The 17,941-nt window shown below is 42.3% G+C and overlaps 1 protein-coding gene across 2 annotated transcripts in view; it reads left to right on the forward strand.

Moving 5' to 3' along the window:
* Positions 1 to 17,941, forward strand: part of FMN1 (formin 1) — a 394,055-nt gene that overhangs the window by 90,961 nt on the left and 285,153 nt on the right. The window contains exons 1-2 of one of the 2 annotated variants that reach the window (XM_039247266.1): positions 9,060 to 10,447; positions 12,091 to 12,208. In XM_039247266.1, coding sequence (XP_039103197.1) covers positions 9,086 to 10,447; positions 12,091 to 12,208 — 1,480 coding nt within the window. In that variant the 5' untranslated portion in view covers positions 9,060 to 9,085. Of the gene's footprint in view, positions 1 to 9,059; positions 10,448 to 12,090; positions 12,209 to 17,941 lie in introns of those variants that run through there. The other variant, XM_039247265.1, reaches the window with a different exon arrangement.

Here is a 17,941-nt window from a genome sequence, read left to right on the forward strand (position 1 = left end):
CTCATGCCTGCTCTTTTCATCCATCTTCATTTTGTTTTAGGTAAATCCATACCTGCCCTAATTTTTGCTATTACCTCATTTAAATATAAAATTGTTTTAAAATAATACCTGGATCTTTGGTGTTTGAACGAATATTCCCAAGATAACTTGATAACTTTTACCTAGAAATAGTTAAGGAAAAGGAAAAGATACACAGTTATGGCATAGCCAATGGCTATTGGGAAGCCATATTTACTGTTTGGGAAGAAGGAGAGTACAGGTAGGAATAGGTTATCTATGGTTTATTAGATTCCAGATCTTCATCTAAAACTGTTAATCAAGAGAAACTTTAGCCATAATGAAATGCTTTCTTTATGGACTCCATGCCTTCCGAAGTGATTGTCCATGTGGAGCATAAATAGTATTGATTTTGGAAAAGCTCAGAAACCTTCACAAACATGTCCCAGGAAATTGTGTACCTTAAAGAACGCTCCTTTTCTCCCCTCCCCTCCAGCTTCACAAGTGAAGTCTTGGCCTTTCCTTTTACCTCTTACATTATTTTATTTTGTCCTGGACATGGAATCCATTTCCGGAGAACCTTTGATACAGTTTGGTGGAATCAGTCTTAGAAATATTTGATAGTAAGACTGTAACCAGTTAATGTAATAACTATTTCAGCCTTGATTTTGGTATTTGTAAGAGAAAGGAAGTTTTAAATGAAGTAACACCTTTGAAGTCTAATGACCTGGCGTACAAACAAAAGAAGAAAATGGTTAGTGCTCTGCTGGGGATGACCTGGGCACTTTCCCAGGCCAGCCACTGTCTGGGAGCACTCCTTCCCTGCAGTGGGCTGAGGTCATAGTGCTTAGGGAATCACACTTTTGAGTTTCAGCAGCCATGTGTGTCAACAGGCTCTTGAGAAAAGGAATTTCTTGAGAAAATCCAAATTAATGTGTTTTTGTTTGTTTCCTGAAATGATTGAGTTGGTTTAACAATCATGTTGGAGCACAGAAAGACTATTAAAGAGCATGATGAATGTTGTCTCCTTCTACAGTGGCCACCTGGGAGAATATTAAGGTAATTTACTCCCTTCAGGTGATACAGATGGAAAAAACATATCCAGAGAGCATTGGCCCTGAAGTGTTCAGAAGGACCCCTTGAAAGAATTTTCTCTGATGCTCTCTTCACTCTTGGCCCAGATGTGGCATGGGGAGGTGTAGTAGGCCTTTCTATAACAAAGGATCCTGTTCAGACCAAAGGGCCCCTCTGCCCAAGTAGATATTGAGGAAGGAATTGGGTGGGGAAGCTTCCTATATCGGCTGTCAGTTTATCAGTAAATACTTGTTTCACATTGGCAAAGCTAAAAAAATCTGTTCAATACAGGTTGATGGCCCTAAGAAAGTTGTTACTTTGCTATGAAAATATATCATACGCCTATAGCACCTACTATGTGCCAGGCATTGATGAAAGTGTCAAACTTATTAGTTCACTTAATGCTCCTAATAACCTGTGAAGTAGGTACTTTCCTTATTGCCAGTATCCTGGTGAGGAAACTGAGGCATAGGTTGCTTGCCCAAGCTTCTTGAAGGAGCAGAGTAGGATGTAAGCCTAGGACCCAAGGCCAGGATCATAACTGTGCACACTGCCCTGGTTCCTGATCATTGAAAGACTCCATACACACTGCTCTCTAATTTGCTTCCATCCTCACAAGTATGCACCAGCCTCTCTTTTTTGACGTTCAGAGTCATCTAGTTTGTTACCGACGTTCAACTTATTTCCCCCTGGAGATTTGGTACTGCTCAGTGGGACCACCGTCAGAAACATTTTACGCTAAGACTGCTCAGTGGGAGAAGGCCTTAATCACTGAGACCCGCCCTCGCAGTTGGGCAGGTGCAGCCTGTTGTGTTTTTTAAAAAACAATTGGTAAAAACTGTTGCTGGCTAATTGTGGGCTGACCTAAAGGTGGTGTTTAAGTGTTGTGTTAGTGGGCAGAGGGAAAGCACACCATGAAGTCAGGGAGGATGGTGAAATAGAAAGAGAAGCCTAAGGAGGTCCCTGGCTTGGTCTTGTACTTGGTCTCATGACTCCATTTCCAAGATGTGGAAAATGAGCATAAGGAGGATGCTGTTCAGGAGGAAGGTAAGCTCATGGGCCATCCCCATCTTTTTGCTCACTTGAGCACTGTGAACTGGCACCAGTAATTTAGCTTCTCTTGATTTCACACGGCTTCTTCTTTAAAACAAGAATGTAGAACTAGTTGATTTCTAGTATTTCTGCAGTCCCGTTCAGCTTCCCACCAATTTGATTCTACCCACATTCTTTCATAATCCTCAGCTCCTTTCACGAGATGTCATTCATTTAACAAGTGTCTTTTTTTGAGTGCTTGTGACTTCATCATTTCCTCAGATCTCATCGTTTGTATCCGACTTCGTTGAGTAAGTTAAAACACCCTTCCTGGACCAAAAAACCCATCTCTCCCCATTACCCACTCACATCTTTATCCACAGCTTCCTTCCTTTTTACCCAATCCAGTGGTATAAATTTGTCTTCCACAGTAAGAGTTTCTATACCCTTACTTACCTTTAGTAATTTTAACTCCTTTCTACTTTTCTCAAGCAAATGTTACATGAACCTAGTTGAACCACTTTAAAAGTTAGAAGCAATTAGTCACTAAAAACAGGCCCAGAACTTGTAATAAATTGGTGAGAGAAACAGGAGGAGAATCATGTAGACTGATGCTGTGAAATTAATCTCAGTTGCTTTACTTTTCCCTTGCTTTTCTGGGGTCTTATGAGAATGTGGGAGGAAATTATCTAAACTGAAGGATTGGGTGGGGGATTCCAAAGAGTAGAGGTTGAGAGGACTTGAGGAAGTTTTTCTTGGAAGCAATGTCCAATTTCTACAAAATGACTTAAAAATACTTTTTAATGCTGATTCCTCTAATCGTATGAGAGCCAAGAAGCTACGTTCTACTGACTGGTCTCAGATGATGTACCTTTTTGTTGCAACCACCCTTTTAGGCTTGTCTTACCAGGTGTCTGTTGGACTGTTGTTCTTATTATCTGAGGTACAGTTGCTTTCAGCCTTAGTATGAGAAGATGATGAGAAGGGAGAAACATGGAGAATTCACTAGTGGTAAATTCACACAAATGATGTGTTCAGTTTTAAAGTAGTTGGGTACCAATTGTTTTTAACAAATAGTTACAAAGAACATCACATGGGTCAAATGCTACCTGTTTTAACTTAGCTGTGTAAGGTAGATAATTTTATCTGGCCTTTTGCACAGGTATAGCTGTTAGAGGGCTTAAGGGTCTCAAGGTTAGAACTGTCAAGGAGCATGTGCTTCTTGTCTCTATGAATCAAATGGACATGAGACAGATGAACAGGAGAAAATCGAATTTAATTTAATAAATACAGGGAATCCACACAGACATGTAAATTCTGAAGACAAGCAAAATAAGGTATATATGGCATCCTAAATGAAAAGGGGTAGAGGTCTGGGACTTCAAAGGGAAGGAAGGCTATTCACAGGACAACAAGAGCAGATGTTTGGAAGCCAGATGTTTATCTTCCCAGATAGATGGATCAGTTAGATAAAATTTGTCCCTGGTAATAACCATTATTCTGGGAAGAACCTTCAATTTACAATTTTCTGTGAAGGGAAGGACAAAAAGTTTTCTCTTGAGCCTGCAGGATCTCAATTGCCTTCAATACCAAATAGTCTTGATGCCAAAGTGGCCCATCTTGGGGTGGCCTGCCCTGGGCCCCTACAGAACAAAAGAGATTCAGGGGAGGTTGTAAAGGAGAAAGTCTTGGCTGCTGCTGGTTTCGTGTAGTAGGTATTTAATAAGTATTCATCACAGAATAAGACACTGAGATAAATGATGTTCAAGAGAAGTGATTATTTTTCCTCCTGAAAATGTTAAAGGATTAAATAGACTCATTTTTCAAGACAAATCAACTAGAATCAAATTTGCAGGCTTCTTAAAAATACTAGAACAGACTACAGGCAGTAATGCCTCTGACATTGGCCATAACAACATTTTTCTAGATAGGTCTCCTGAGGCAAAAGTGAACTATTGGGACTATGTGAAAATAAAAAGCTTCTGCCCAGTGGAGGAAATAACAACACTAAAAGACAACCTACTGAATGGGAGAAGATATTTGCAAATGACATATCTGATAAAGTCTTGGTATTCAAAATATATAAAGAGCTGATACAACTCAATACTCAAAAACAAATAATCCAATTAAAAATGGGCAGAATACCTGAACAAACATTTCTCCAAAGAAGACAACCAGGTGACCAACAGACACATGCAAAGATGCTCAACATCACTAACCATCAGGGAAATGCAAATCAAAAGTACAATGAGACCACTTCACAGCTTTTCAGAATAGCTAGAATCAATAACACAAGAAATGGGGTGCCTGGGTGGCTCAGTTGGTTAAGCTTACGACTTTGGCTATTGTCATGATCTCATGGTTCGAGCCCCGCGTCAGGCTTTGTGCTGATAGCTAGCTCAGAGCCTGGAGCCTGTTTCAGATTCTGTGTCTCCCTCTCTCTCTCTAACCCTCCCTGCTCGCTCTCTCTCTCTCTCTCTCAGAAATAAATTAAAAAAAACATTTAAAAAGTTTAAAAAAAACAACAACACAAGAAACAAGTGTCAGTGATGATGCAGAGAAAAAGAAATCCTCTTACACTGTTTGTGGGAATGCAAACTGGTGCAGCCACTCTGGAAAACAGTATGGAGGTTCCTCAAAAAGTTAAAAATAGAACTACCCTATGATCTAGCAATTTCTCTTCTGGGTGTTTTCTCCCAAAATACAAAACCACTAACTCAAAGGGATATAGGCACCCCTGTGTTTATTGCAGTATTATTTACAGTAGCCAAGATATGGAAACATCCCAAGGGTCCATCAAGAGAAGAATGGATAAAGAAGTGGTATATGTATATATGTATATATACACACAACAGAATATTTTTCAGCCATAAAAAAACATAAAAACTTGCCATTTGCAACAACATGGGTAGAGCTAGAGTGTATTATGCTAAGTGAAATAATTCACTCAGAGAAAAACAAATACCATATGGTTTCACCATGTGGAATTTAAGAAACAAAACAAATAAGTAAAGGAAAGAGAGAGAGAGAGAGAGAGACCAAGAAAGAGAATCTTAACTATAGAGAACAAACTGATGGTTACCAGAGGCAAGTTGGGTGTGAGTATGGGGAGAATAGGGAATAAGGATTAAAGAGTGTATTTATTATGATGAAAAATAAGATGATTTTAAAAATTGGCAGTCTTGGGGCGCCTGGGTGGCTTAGTTGGTTAAGCGTCCAACTTTTGCTTAGGTCATGATCTCGCGGTTCGTGGGTTCGAGCCCCGCATCGGGCTCTGTGCTGACTACCAGCTCAGAGCCTGGAGCCTGTTTCGGATTCTGTGACTCCCTCTCTCTATGACGCTCCCCTGCTCACGCTGTCTCTCTCTCTCTCCGAGAAATAAATAAAACATAAAAAAAAAATAATAAAATAAAATAAAAATTGCCAGTCTTCTTGTTTGAACATTATGGTCAGACATTTTTTTGATTTCTTAAATGGCCAGCAATAGTAACATTTCTAATGGTCTGAGAGTCAGTGACTACTGACTATTTGATCTATTTGAAATAACCATGCTGCTCTTTCTTATTCCTCTTAATATTTAGATGGTAACTGCTTGCTTTCATTCAGATTTATTTTAGGTTCAGGGGCACTTGGGTGGTACAGTCTATTAAGCATCCAACTTTGGCTCAGGTCATGATCTCAACAGTTCATGAGCTTGAGCCCCGTGCCCGGCTCTGTGCTTGACAGCTCAGAGCCTGGAGCCTGCTTCAGATTCTGTGTCTTCCTCTTTCTCTCTCTCTTAAAAATAGGTAAACATTAAAAAAATTGTTTTAGGTCCACCTGTTGCTATTCAAACTGAGTCTGGGGTATAAAGTACTTTATGAACAAAGTGTCACCTCTTTCTTGGCTGATTTCCCCTATTTAACTTCACGTTTATGAAGGCGGAGGGCTGGAGTTTTCTTCATCTTTATATCCCTGGAGCCTGGTAGATAGTTGGTGTTTAATGATGATTGTTGGATGAATACATCTTTATAACAGAGTTATGTTTCATAAATGAAGGAGGGTTGTATGGGGAAAGCTTCTTTATGTGTTTGACTCCAGGGGATCCCGTGTCTGTCTGTGATTAGTGCACAAGCCAGCTAGGCATTTTTTGCTTGACTTTTATTTTTCTATTTTCTAAGCAGCCACTTGAGATTTTCCCCTAAATTACTTGGGGAAAGAATGATCATTCTCACATTAAGTGTTTTGTGAAGTTGGTCTTCTGTGTCATCTCAGAGGATAAAATACACTTAGTGTTCTGGTGAGAGGCAGAAATACCTAGCAGTGAAATTCCTGGATTGTTCTTTTGGTCATGGTTGCTTAACGCTTTTTTTTTTTTTAAGTTTTATTTATTTAAGTAATCCTTACAGCCAACATGGGGCTCAAACTCAAGACCCTGAGATCAACAGTCACATGAACTTCCAACTGAGCCAGCCAGGTGCCCCCATGGTTGCTTAACTTCTAAAATAAAACTAATACCTTACTTACCTCTAGCCAAGGGGCTGGGATCAGATGATCTCCTAGGACTCAAGACTTGCCACACCTTCCATGCAATTGTTTTGGCATCTGTGGGTATTGAGAGAATGCTGAAAACTGTAATTCTGCTCCATGCTGTTGTATCGAAAGACCAACAAACTTTTGGGAACATCTTATGTCCCATTTTGCCCAGATCTGCTGGGGGTGCTCAGAAACTTATTCTGGAAACCAGTAATTAGTTAGATCTAAGGACATGGAGGCTCTCAATTAAAAAGGTCAACACCAAATAGGTGTCATGTCTCTTCCCCATACCGCAGTGTTGGATGGTCTAAGTAGTTCTTAAGAAGACTGATCTTATGATCTGGTGTGGTGATTCCTTTTTTCCTCACTCTTAAAGAAGCAGAAGTCTGATTTTTATCAAAGGGCATTTCCTCTGGACAGGAAGCTGGTCCGAGACTTAAATGGCGCCTCATGAAACTTTCTGTGAGTCATGGCAGTCTTCTGATGAAGTGTGCCCTGGTTAATAATCACAAACATCCGAGCATCAGAAGTGAGTGGGAAAGTCTCCATTTAGACACAGTGTCAAACCAGGGACCAGGAAGTCCTGTTTTAACTTTCCCATAGGAATTGGTGGGATATTATAATACGTTCCCTTTTTGTGTGAGGGTTTTTGAACACATCACTAGAAATGTATTGCAGTCAAAATTTCTCAGTGTGAATACTTCTTGGGGAACATGACTAAAGTCATCAGTGTGACAGTCACGGCTATTCACTGATGCAGATCAAGCAAGACTGCTGGGTTTTTGTGTGTGTGTGTGTGTGTGTGTGTGGCTCCAGCTTCTATCTTGGAGAATAAATTGCTGTTTGTGTTTAACACTTGGGCTCAATCTTCTGGCAACTTTGCTCAGAGAGCCGGTGATTCCTCTTAAGCCAGTTTGATTGTGCTGATCCAGTGCAGTAACTTGTCCATCCCAGGTGCTAACTAAATGCCTGCTGACTGGATCAGATTTGAAAAACACTGAGACCTTCAGGTATGATGTAGCTAGGAAACAGAACGGCTGTTTTCCCATGTCCTTCTTTGCCAGGTTCCCAGCATATGGTCAGAGTGTTGGAAACTACCTTGATCTGATGGTTGGTAGTGATTTTGTCTGTCCTTGTTCTTGTTTTAGGCAAATTGGGTCTGTGATAGAAACCTGATTGACAGAGACCTTTCAGATGTGTTGCTCTTTAGGGGAACGTGGCTCCTTGGGGACCTTTGATGAATCGCTTTGCCTAACAGGGTTGATTGTGTGTTTGTTACCTTGTATCATGCCAGGTTTCATTTAGTTGGTTGGATCACTGAAGCAGAGAGGGGTGCCCTTCAGCCATCAGGATTCTTAAGGAAACCAGGAAGTCAGAGCTGCTGAGCAGAAGCCTGGGGTTAGCGCACAGCGAGTGGAGGGTAATCATTCCTGCCGGGCTGGGGCTGTTTACTCTGCCCGCCTAAGGCTGGTGGCCACTGGGTGTGGTGGGCGTGCTTGCCTAAGTACCTGTTTGTAGAACAGTGAGCCACCAGGGCAGAGCTAAAACAGCAGTAATCTGAAACCAGTCGTGTTGGTTTTTTTTTTTTCTACCCCCCCCCGCCCCCCCCCCGCCGCTAAAATCTGCATTCCAGATGAAACCTGCAGGGAAACGGAAGAAAGCATTAAAAAAGAAAAAAAAAAGAAAGAAGAAAAGAAAAGACAGCTTCAAGAGCAGTAAATCAACTACTTTTGAGAGTTGTGGGCATTTTGAGATCATCTGTTTCCTTACTTTTATTTCTTTGCTCTGGGCTTTGTAAGTGGCTGTTGATCTGTGTGTGCTGCTGGGTTTTTTTGGCCTGGATGGTGCACAGGCTTCAGATCAAAATTTAGATGGCGAAAGGGAAACGTTTCATCATTTTTCTGCTGATTCACTTGTGAATTTCTTGGGCTACTCCGGGGTGGGGGTGGGGGCTGGTGGAGGATGAGGGCTGTCAGGATCTGCTCGCCAGCTCAGCACATTCGGGAGCCTCCCTTGCTCACCAATGAGGAAGTTGAAAGCTATCGGGAGAACTGCAGGCAGGCACTGGGGCGGAGCTCACACTGAAGTCCTGGGCCGGGATGACTGGGGCCCGACTGACTTTCCCTCCGACAAAACCCCTTTTGTCCTCGGGAATAAATACGGAAGTCCCAGCGGAGCAGCCTCCCCAGCCCGTGTAGAGTAAGGTGCGCAGCCTGGGCTGCGTCTGGCCATTAAGCTCTGCGGACTTCTCACTGCTGGCCCTGGGCGCACCATCCTCGCTCACACCGGAAGGAGGGCACAGCAAGTGACCTGAAAGAGACCAAGTGTGCTTGCTCTGGGGCGGAGCCAGGCTGCCGGGTCCTGTGGCTCCCGCTGTCCTGGAAGTTCAGAGCCCATGGTGTGGATAAGCTGAGCTGGTAGGGCAAGTGACAAAAGTCAGAACTTGCACTGAGGACGTTGCCAAGGCATGGAGGACGTTGGAGACTCTCCGAATGGCAGTGATGATGTCTCAGAACCAGAAAAACCTGAAGCCAGACTTGAAGTGGCTCAGTCAATCCTGAGCAAGTTCTCCATGAAGACTCTGTTTGGGTTTACAAGTAAGTTCGAATCTGCCAAGCCTGAAGAGGAAGACGCAGTCCTGAAGGCGTTCCACAGTCTGGTCCTGGATCCAGTACCTCAGCTGGACGAGGCCAGCAGTGGCTCCCGTCAGCAGGAGGCAGAGGCGCAGGCCCCACCTGACCTGGGAGATGATGGCAAGGCAGCAGGCGTGGGGACGGAGTCCGAGGGAGATCAGAGCAGAGTAGACGCAGGGATTTCTCCCCCCGGTCAAGAGCTTCTTCCGCTCGCTCCTCAGAGTGTGAACAGAGACGATGTCATTTTGGTTCGTGGGACTCTTGTGAACACCACCAGCGATTCTGACTCTGATGATGGTGGCCAGCCGCCAGAAGAGGGAAGCAACACCAGTCGCCCACAGTCCCCCAGTGTTGTATCTGAGCCATCTCAGGAGCCCAAAGAGAAGCCACGTGATTGTGGGGAAAACAGTATCACTGGGGAAAAGGATGATGCAGAGCTCAGTGCAGAAGGTTCTCAAAGGACTCCGTCGGAGATAAGTAGTGGTGATGGCCTTCAGATAGAGCACAGCCCCGTGCAAGGGCAAGCTGGAGAAGAGAGTTCCCAAGCCCCACCCGCGGTAACAGACCAGAACTTGGTTGTTGGTGTTGCTGAGAATGCCGCGTCTAAAAAAGAAGTCCCTGGAGAGAAGTCATTCCAGCTGCCAGCCTTTTTTAGTGGGCTTCGCGTGTTGAAGAAAGGGGCTACGGGCGAGGGAGGGAAGACCATCACTGAAATTAAACCAAAGGATGGAGACCTGGCTTTGCTCAAATTGACGCAGCCTGTTCAGAAGTCCTTGGCGCACGCGGGGCCTCAGACGGGGAAGACTGGGGAGAAGACAGCTGACCCGAAGACCACTCCCACTCTTCTGGAGCAGCTTTCTCAGCTGTTCATCCTTGACATGCCCAAAGCAGAAGTGAGGACTGGAGACCCTGAGCAGCCCAGAAAGGAAGAGATGGGCTGCGGAGCTGCGCAGGAGAGCCAGAGTGGCCCTAGCGGAGCCCAAACCCAGGGTGGAGAGGTCAAGCCAAAGTCTCCAGAGACCGCCCTCGAGGCCTTTAAAGCCATATTTGTTCGTCCCCCCAAAAAGGGGACCACAGCTGACACCTCAGAGCTGGAAGCTCTCAAGCGCAAGATGAAGCATGAGAAGGAGTCCCTGAGAGCTGTGTTTGAACGATCCAGGTCAAGGCCAGGGGATGGCCCCTCTGAGTCCAAAAGCGTATGTAGAACTGGCTTTTGTGTTTTGTCCTAAGATGCAGTGCTGTGTTTTTCAGGTTTCCTGTCAAAGTGAGTCCCAGTTACCTATTGTTACTGAGTCTCTTCTAGGTGAAAGCATTATGATCAAATCATCCTTGTAAGAGTGAAACTGGCATTTTCTGTCTTCCTTATATTTTTCTGGAGTGTCTCATAAAAGGGATATACATAAAGATGTGTGGGTAGGAAAGGGAAACTGTCACTCTGAGTTTAAATATTAACAGTAGATGTTCTTAGAAAAATTAGGCAGCATGAGGCAGCAATGCAGTAGGGAGTTATAGCCCAGATTTCCTCATCACCTAATTATACCTCCACAAAAACTATATTTTAACTTTGAAAGTCTGCCATTTGGCAAAAATAGGTGTTTGTGATAGGATTAAAATGTCCCCGTGTTGGTTAAAAGGCATCCTGATCTCTAGGGTTAGGTTGTGACCTGGTTTTAATTCTAACTCTGCCGTTTCCTGACTGACTGACCTGGGTTCCCTCTGAGCCTCCATCCTGTCATCTGCAGAATGAAGGGAATAACCTTCACCTTTCAGGGCAGTTGTGAAGATTAAATCAAGTTAGCACCCGGTAACCACCTAATTAGTGAAGGCTGCTACTATTAAAATTCAGGTAATTTATAAAGACTAACAAACGCCTGTCTAGTCTATCTTAAAGGTTCACGAGAGCCATGAATAGACTTTTCATGTTAATTCAGCATACAATTATCATCCCCTCTTACATACTTGATCAGTTAAGAAGTTAAGAATTTAAAAATCTTTGGAAACATTCTGGGGCGCCTGGGTGGCTTAGTCGGTTAAGCGTCCGACTTTTGCTTAGGTCATGATCTCACGTTTGTGGGTTCGAGCCCCGCGTCGGGCTCTGTGCTGACTGCCAGCTCAGAGCCTGGAGCCTGTTTCAGTCTGTGACTCCCTCTCTCTCTGGCCCTCCCCTGCTCACGCTGTCTCTCTCTCTCTCTCCTAGAAATAATAAATTAAAAAAAAAAAAAAATTAAAAAAAAAAAAATCTTTGGAAACATTCTTAGGATGTAGTTAAAACCTAAACACAATATAGCATTCTCCTAGTTGTAAAACTCAACCCCTATAAACATGGTTTGAATGTGAAGGCCATCTCATTTATTGAAAGGAAAGGAAAACAAATTGAAATCAGAAATGTGTGGTTTTTAGAGAGATGTGTCTTGACCTACAGCTAAGATGTTTGGGATTTATCTATAAACATTCCCATTAATGTACCTGATGATAGTACATTTGTATCTGTATCTTCAGCTCAAAGTTTGTGATTTCCTTTTAAATAGTGGTGGTATGATAAACATCATCTATTAATGGTTGTATCACACATGGCCTTGAGAGTGTGTGTGTGTGTGTGTGTGTGTGTGTGTGTGTGTTTGATTTTTCACCCCCTCTCCCTCACACTGATCACATTACTTTTCTGGAAAAGGGAAAAGGGTCATTCTGCAGTGAGAAGTTTCAATTACAGTGAATGAGTGCAATGTGCAATGGGCCATCACAATTAATTTTAGAGTTAGAGTTAGCATGTTTTCAGGGATTGATTGGCATTGGCCACATTTCATTTAACTTATTCTTTTCTTTCCCCACTTTTCGACAGCCTGACCACAGCCCCACTGAGCAGGACGATAGGACTCCGGGCAGACTCCAAGCTGTCTGGCCACCCCCAAAGACAAAAGACACAGAAGAAAAAGTGGGATTGAAGTACACCGAAGCAGGTAATGGGAAGAGAAGGCAGGTACCCAGGACTGAATGCTTTGCTACAGTGGCTTTTAGTGCTACTTCAATCCTCCCAGAATTTGAGTTTTTGTTTCACTGTAAAATGTAAGGTTGAAGTCTTTTCTTTTGGGTTGTGCTGTTAAAGGGAACCTTTGCACAGTTATCATTAATGAATCTCTCAGAGATGAAAGGTGAATGCAATGAATCAATGACAGGGGGCAGGTGTGTAAAAGTAGTAGCACCTTTGGGAAACTAACCGAGCAGGTAGATTACACATTCCTCGGAGAGCAGGTGGTATTCCTCATACTGCTGTGAGCTGGCGGGGTTGCTGCAAGAGGCAGAGTATGATTCTCCAAAGCTGCAAACTGATTTGTTGTTTGTCGTTAAGAATGCTTTTGGGCCACAGGGACCTTGTGTGGAGTGAATGTACAGAGACTGTATCAGTTACTCTTTCACTTTTGTTAGACAAAGCTTTATTTAAGGCATGGCCAATTTTAAAGCAATCTAACTCTCTGGAAACCTTCCCAGGAGCTTTGCTTGAATATGTTGAAATGAAGTGGGCATTTAGATATTTTTACTCTAACTGAAAGGTTCACGGCGTGGGGGTGGGGGGGCCAAGAAGTAGAAGATGGCGTATCTTAACTGAATATATGTGTTTATGTATCTTGGATGAAAGCTCTTTGTTTTCTTTGTGATATTTGAGGATTATTCATAATAGGCTTATATTTTGCTGGTTGTCTTCAAGTATGTATGCATGTGAAGATTAGTCTGTTTATAGAAAAATGCTTCTCTTCCTATTCACTGATAAATATGAATGGATCAAATTTGGGGTGGTTTAGTAATATGTGGGCTTTCTGCAGAATCATAAATTACTTTAGTGACTGAGAATATAGTTGCATTTTGAGTTGGCAAATGAACCTTCACTTCTACAACCTGATGGCTTTTAGTCTCCATTTGCACAATTGCAAACTTGTGACTCTCGCAAGACCTCAACTACTCCCCTCGCATTTTTTTTTCCTGTAGTGCCTGACTTACAGAATGAAAACGTCATTGCCTAAGTGAAAAAAAAAAAAAAAAATATATATACAGCTGTTCCAGTCTTCCTACCTACAGTTGATTTTTTTTTTCCAGAGTTAGAGTGTTGGCGGTTGTAATAATTGAACCACCTACCAGGTTCTTTCTCATGATCTGGCACAGTTTGAACAATGAAAAGTGCTAATGTTTGCTTTCATGGGAAACCAGAACACTGGGAATTCTGATTCCTAGTTCATATTGGTGATCTAAATATATTGTGGCAGTCTTCCTTGTAATGATGAGCACTTGCTGAATAGAGAAGTAACTAAATGTCATACATGGTTTTTTTAAACCCACTTCAAATCATATTTGGGGGCATTTTACCTCTACAGAGATTGCTTAGTCCATTTCCAGAAAGTCAGAGGAACACTCTAGTTGACCTCATCCGTGGCTTTCCCAGTCTTTGCTTGTCATGAAATATATTCTCAGAGCTTTCTAAGGTCTTGGATGAGGTGAGGGCGGGAAGGACCCATAATGGTAGTGCTGCTGGATGAGCTGAAACAGCGCAGTGACCGAGAGGGCTGAGTGTTGTCCAAAGAAGGTCTCCCAAGTCCCCAGCCACTTCCCACGCATGGCAGTGCTTACTTCCCATGCTCCCAGGTCTGGTGCTTTGCTTTCTGAGAGGCTTCTAGGTGCTCCTTATTCTGCTGATGTCCATTCAGTGTGTATTAAAGAAGATAAAATTTCTGCTGTTACCTATTATTTACTCCATTACTTGATGTAAGCATAGGGTTGCCTTATAATTTATTTCTAATTTTAAAGAAGTTAGCATTTTCCTTATGATTTTCTTAAATTGTTGTTCAACAGATAAAACTGGAGTCTTACAAGCATTTGGTGTATTGTTTAAAGCACTTTATGTTACTTCCATTGGTTTCCGTGCCTTAAGGGAAACAAAATTTGCCACTCCACAGAGACACAGAAACAGATTAGATTCTAGATGTGTCAAGGTGTTTGAAGTCTTAAGCTTTTACATCTTCCGTGCTCTTTATTTATCCTTGGATGTATAAGACTCTAGCATTCCTATTTCAAGTGTGTTGTTGAAGTTCTGTGAACATTTAGGCCCGGGCCTTGGCAGAGCTGGGAAAGAAACAGTTTTTCATCCTGAGTCCCACATTGTCCATGTGCTGCCCTCAGCCACTTCAGACTTGCTACTGCTTGGATTTTCCTTTATACAGAGTTTATCATTCAGTGATTCTTTTTCCCCCAAGGTCTTAAGAGGTCACCTAATTACTATAAACTTACCTTTTGTTCAAGTATAAAAAGAAAGCTAATACCAGAGAACCTGTCCCTTTATAGCTTCTGGAGTCCTTAGTCCTAGGGGGTTGGCTGGTGCCCACTGCTAAGAGGCTTTTTGCCACTTGCAAAGCCATCAGCGTCATTTATAGTTAATGATACTGTCACTACCTTCCTTGGCAGCTAAAGCCCACCAGAGCCTCCAGTACCATCCTGATAACACTGTGCCCACCGTCAGGGCTCTTCCACTACCACTGTTTGAGCTCTTGGAACTTTGGTGATGTGCCAGCTAAGAGAATCACCAGCATCCATCAGAGCCATCGTGCCGGGGACTTGCTACAGGTGCTGGAGTTGATCTCTTTCGGTCAGCGAGAGACCCAGGTGTTAACTCACTAGGCCTGAATTGCTCTGCTCAAATAAGAGCCCGTTGCTTTCTGCCATCTTGTGTGCTGTGCTCTCTTACGTCATTGTCTATGCAGTCCTGCTTTGTGTTTGGGATGCCGCACACCAGCTTGGAGTGGAAAGAGCATTTCCCTCCCTGTTCCTGGAAATTGAGATTAGGACAATCCCACCAACAGACCCCATGTTCTTCTCAAAATTGTCTTTCTTTTTTTGGGTATGGGAGAGTTTGCTGTTGAAACAAGCTTTGTGGGAAGATCTTGGTTTTGTGTTTTTGTTTTTTATTTTCATTTGTGTGTGTTTTGGGGTTTGTTTGTTTTTAGGGATCTCTTTCAGCAGGCTCCTCATATCCTTAAATGGTTAATCAACTCGTGTTGATTCTGTGCCACTTTACTGTGCTGCAAGACCAGAAACATCTGGATGCAGTAAACTTGATTAGCTTTTGAAGCTTGAGGCAAAGTAAAGCTCAGTCACAGCAAAGTGAAAAGGTGTGTTGTGAAACCTATAAGAGGTGCCTAAGAAAAATGTCTACCTTTATATTTAATGTGGCAAAAGCAATTTGTCTCATGAAAATTAGACAACCAATGTTCTCTGCTGTTTCCCTTCTAATATACTGTTTGGTACATGCTGAAGTTATATAAGGTTAGTAACTTGCCCAGTCTTTTTTTTTTTTTTTTTAATGTTTTTATGTTTATTTACTTATTTTGAGAGAGAGGGAGAGAGGGAGACAGACAGATGTGGGGACTGGTCAGAGAGAATGAGAGACAGAATCCCAAGCAGTCTCTGCACCATCAGCACAGACCCTGATGCAGGGCTCGAACCCACAAACCGTGAGATCATGACCTGAGCTGAGATTGAGTCAGATGCTTAACCGACTGAGCCACCCAGGCGCTCCAGTAACTTGCCCAGGGACTTAAATAAAACCTGGAAAGCACAAGGATCTTGATATCATAGAATCATTGAATCATAGAATTAACATAGGATTAAACATCTTTTTTCTCAAATATGAAGAAAAATTTTCTAAACCATGTTAGGTTAGTTTTCGCTTTGTGACATTTCTTATTTTTTGGCTTTTTTTTTTTTCCTTTTGATAATTCCATATATTACTATATCAACCAGGGTTCTGTCAAGAATCAGTTGACCAACTTAGGGCACCTGGATGGCTCAATTGGTTAAGCATCCCACTCTTGGTTTCAGCGTAGGTCATGATCTCCCAGCTTTGTGGGTTCAAGCCCTTCATCAGGCTCTGTGCTGACAGTGCAGAGCCTGCTTGGGATTCTCCCCCTCTCCTCTCCTTCTCTCTGCCCCTCCCCGGCTTGTGCTATCTCTATCTCTCTCAAAAATAAATTAATAAAAACTTAAAAAAAAAAAAAAAGAATCATGTGACTAACAAATTGGATGATTTGATTGAGAGTTTGTTAGAAAGTCTTTTTTATAAAGGCATGGGCAGAGTTTAGAAAAGGCACTAAGAGCTGGAGCAGCATTTGGTGCTCCCAATAGTGAGAAGTTTTTAAAGCCTTAGATTTGAAGGGGCAAGGGTAAGAGAAGCTACTGAGGAAACCCAGAGAACTTCAGAGGGAGGCTGAGGGCCGTGTAGTGAGGGCTACCCGACAGGAGCTGTGGCCCTCAGTAGAGGGATGCAGCCAGTCCATGGTGACTGGACAGGGAAGGATGTGGGGAAATAAATAGGCTTTGTTCTTTGCCTTGTCTCCCACCATCACTCCCAATGGCCAAATCCAAAGACAAGTCAGAGGACTGGGAGCCATTTTATGCCATTCCTTTAGGACAACAGGGCTCAGGGTAGGGCACCAGAGTGGGAAACGCGGACCTGGAGTGGCAAAGACAAGTTATCCTGTAAAGTTAAACTCTTGGCGGACTCCAGGTTAGAGAAGAATGTAAGTCTCCTCAGTCTGCGTGGAGAATTGGCATGCATTTATCTCCATTATGGCTTGACCATGCGGGGTTCTAATACAATGGCATGAAGAAAAAGTCCGGTGGGGCTTTTTTTTAGTTTTGGTTTTGGGTTTTTTGTTGTTGTTGTTGGTTTTTTTTTTGTTTTTTTTTGTTTTTTGTCCTGTGGGAGGATTCAGTCTTATTCTTTAATTAGTTCATAGAAAATGTAACTGCCATCATTCAGAGCCTTGTTCTCTGAATACCTTCTTTGCCTTTCTGTAGAGACTTTGTTTACTGATCTTAGAAAATCTCTAAGTGTTAAATGTTTCTCTATATTACAAAATAAAATCATATATTTTGGAAATAACCAGAAATATCACAAAGCAAAATAAAAACCAAAACAAATCAAAAAAACAAAGCATCTCTAATTCTGTTTCACAGAGAAACCATTGCCAGTGTTTTGAATTCTGATGGGCCTATGTGAGTTGAATACTTAAAAACGTTTTGATCATCTTGTATAGGCTGCTTTCAGTCTTGAAAGTGTGCCTGTATTTTTTTTATTGACTACATCTTAACAATGCTTATAGAGATTGAGATTTCAAGGTATTATAAGTTACATTAAAAATAACAATTCTGTAAATATTGTTGTTTGTAAACATTTAATTGGGATAGATTCCTTGTGATAGAATTGTTAAATGTAAGAGTATATGCCTTAATGTTTCTGGTGTATATTAATTGCCATGCTAATTTCTTATATTTAGTATAAAAACAATACTTCTAAAACGCTGAAAACAAGTTTCTGTCTTTATCATATGCTTTTAATTTTACTTGTGTCTGGTGTGAAGACATTTTAAATATTTGTGTCTGTTTTCATTATATAGCTTTTTTGGCTGAAGAAGACTTTTCTTTGGGGCACATGGGTGCCCCAATTGGTTGAGCATCTGACTCTTAATCTCAGCTGAGGTCTCCATCTCAGGGTCGTGAATTCAAGCCCTGTGCAGGGCTCCATGTTGGGCATGAAGCCTAGTTAAAACAAACAGGAAAACACCTCTCCTGACTCAGATCATCTCTATTTTCAAATTTCTTAAGTGATATTTTTCTTGACTTTTCTTCTTTTCATGTCTTTCCATCTC

This window comes from Hyaena hyaena, unplaced genomic scaffold (genome assembly GCF_003009895.1).
Source record: "Hyaena hyaena isolate Hyena2069 unplaced genomic scaffold, ASM300989v1 scaffold_292, whole genome shotgun sequence".
Classification (NCBI taxonomy): domain Eukaryota; kingdom Metazoa; phylum Chordata; class Mammalia; order Carnivora; family Hyaenidae; genus Hyaena; species Hyaena hyaena.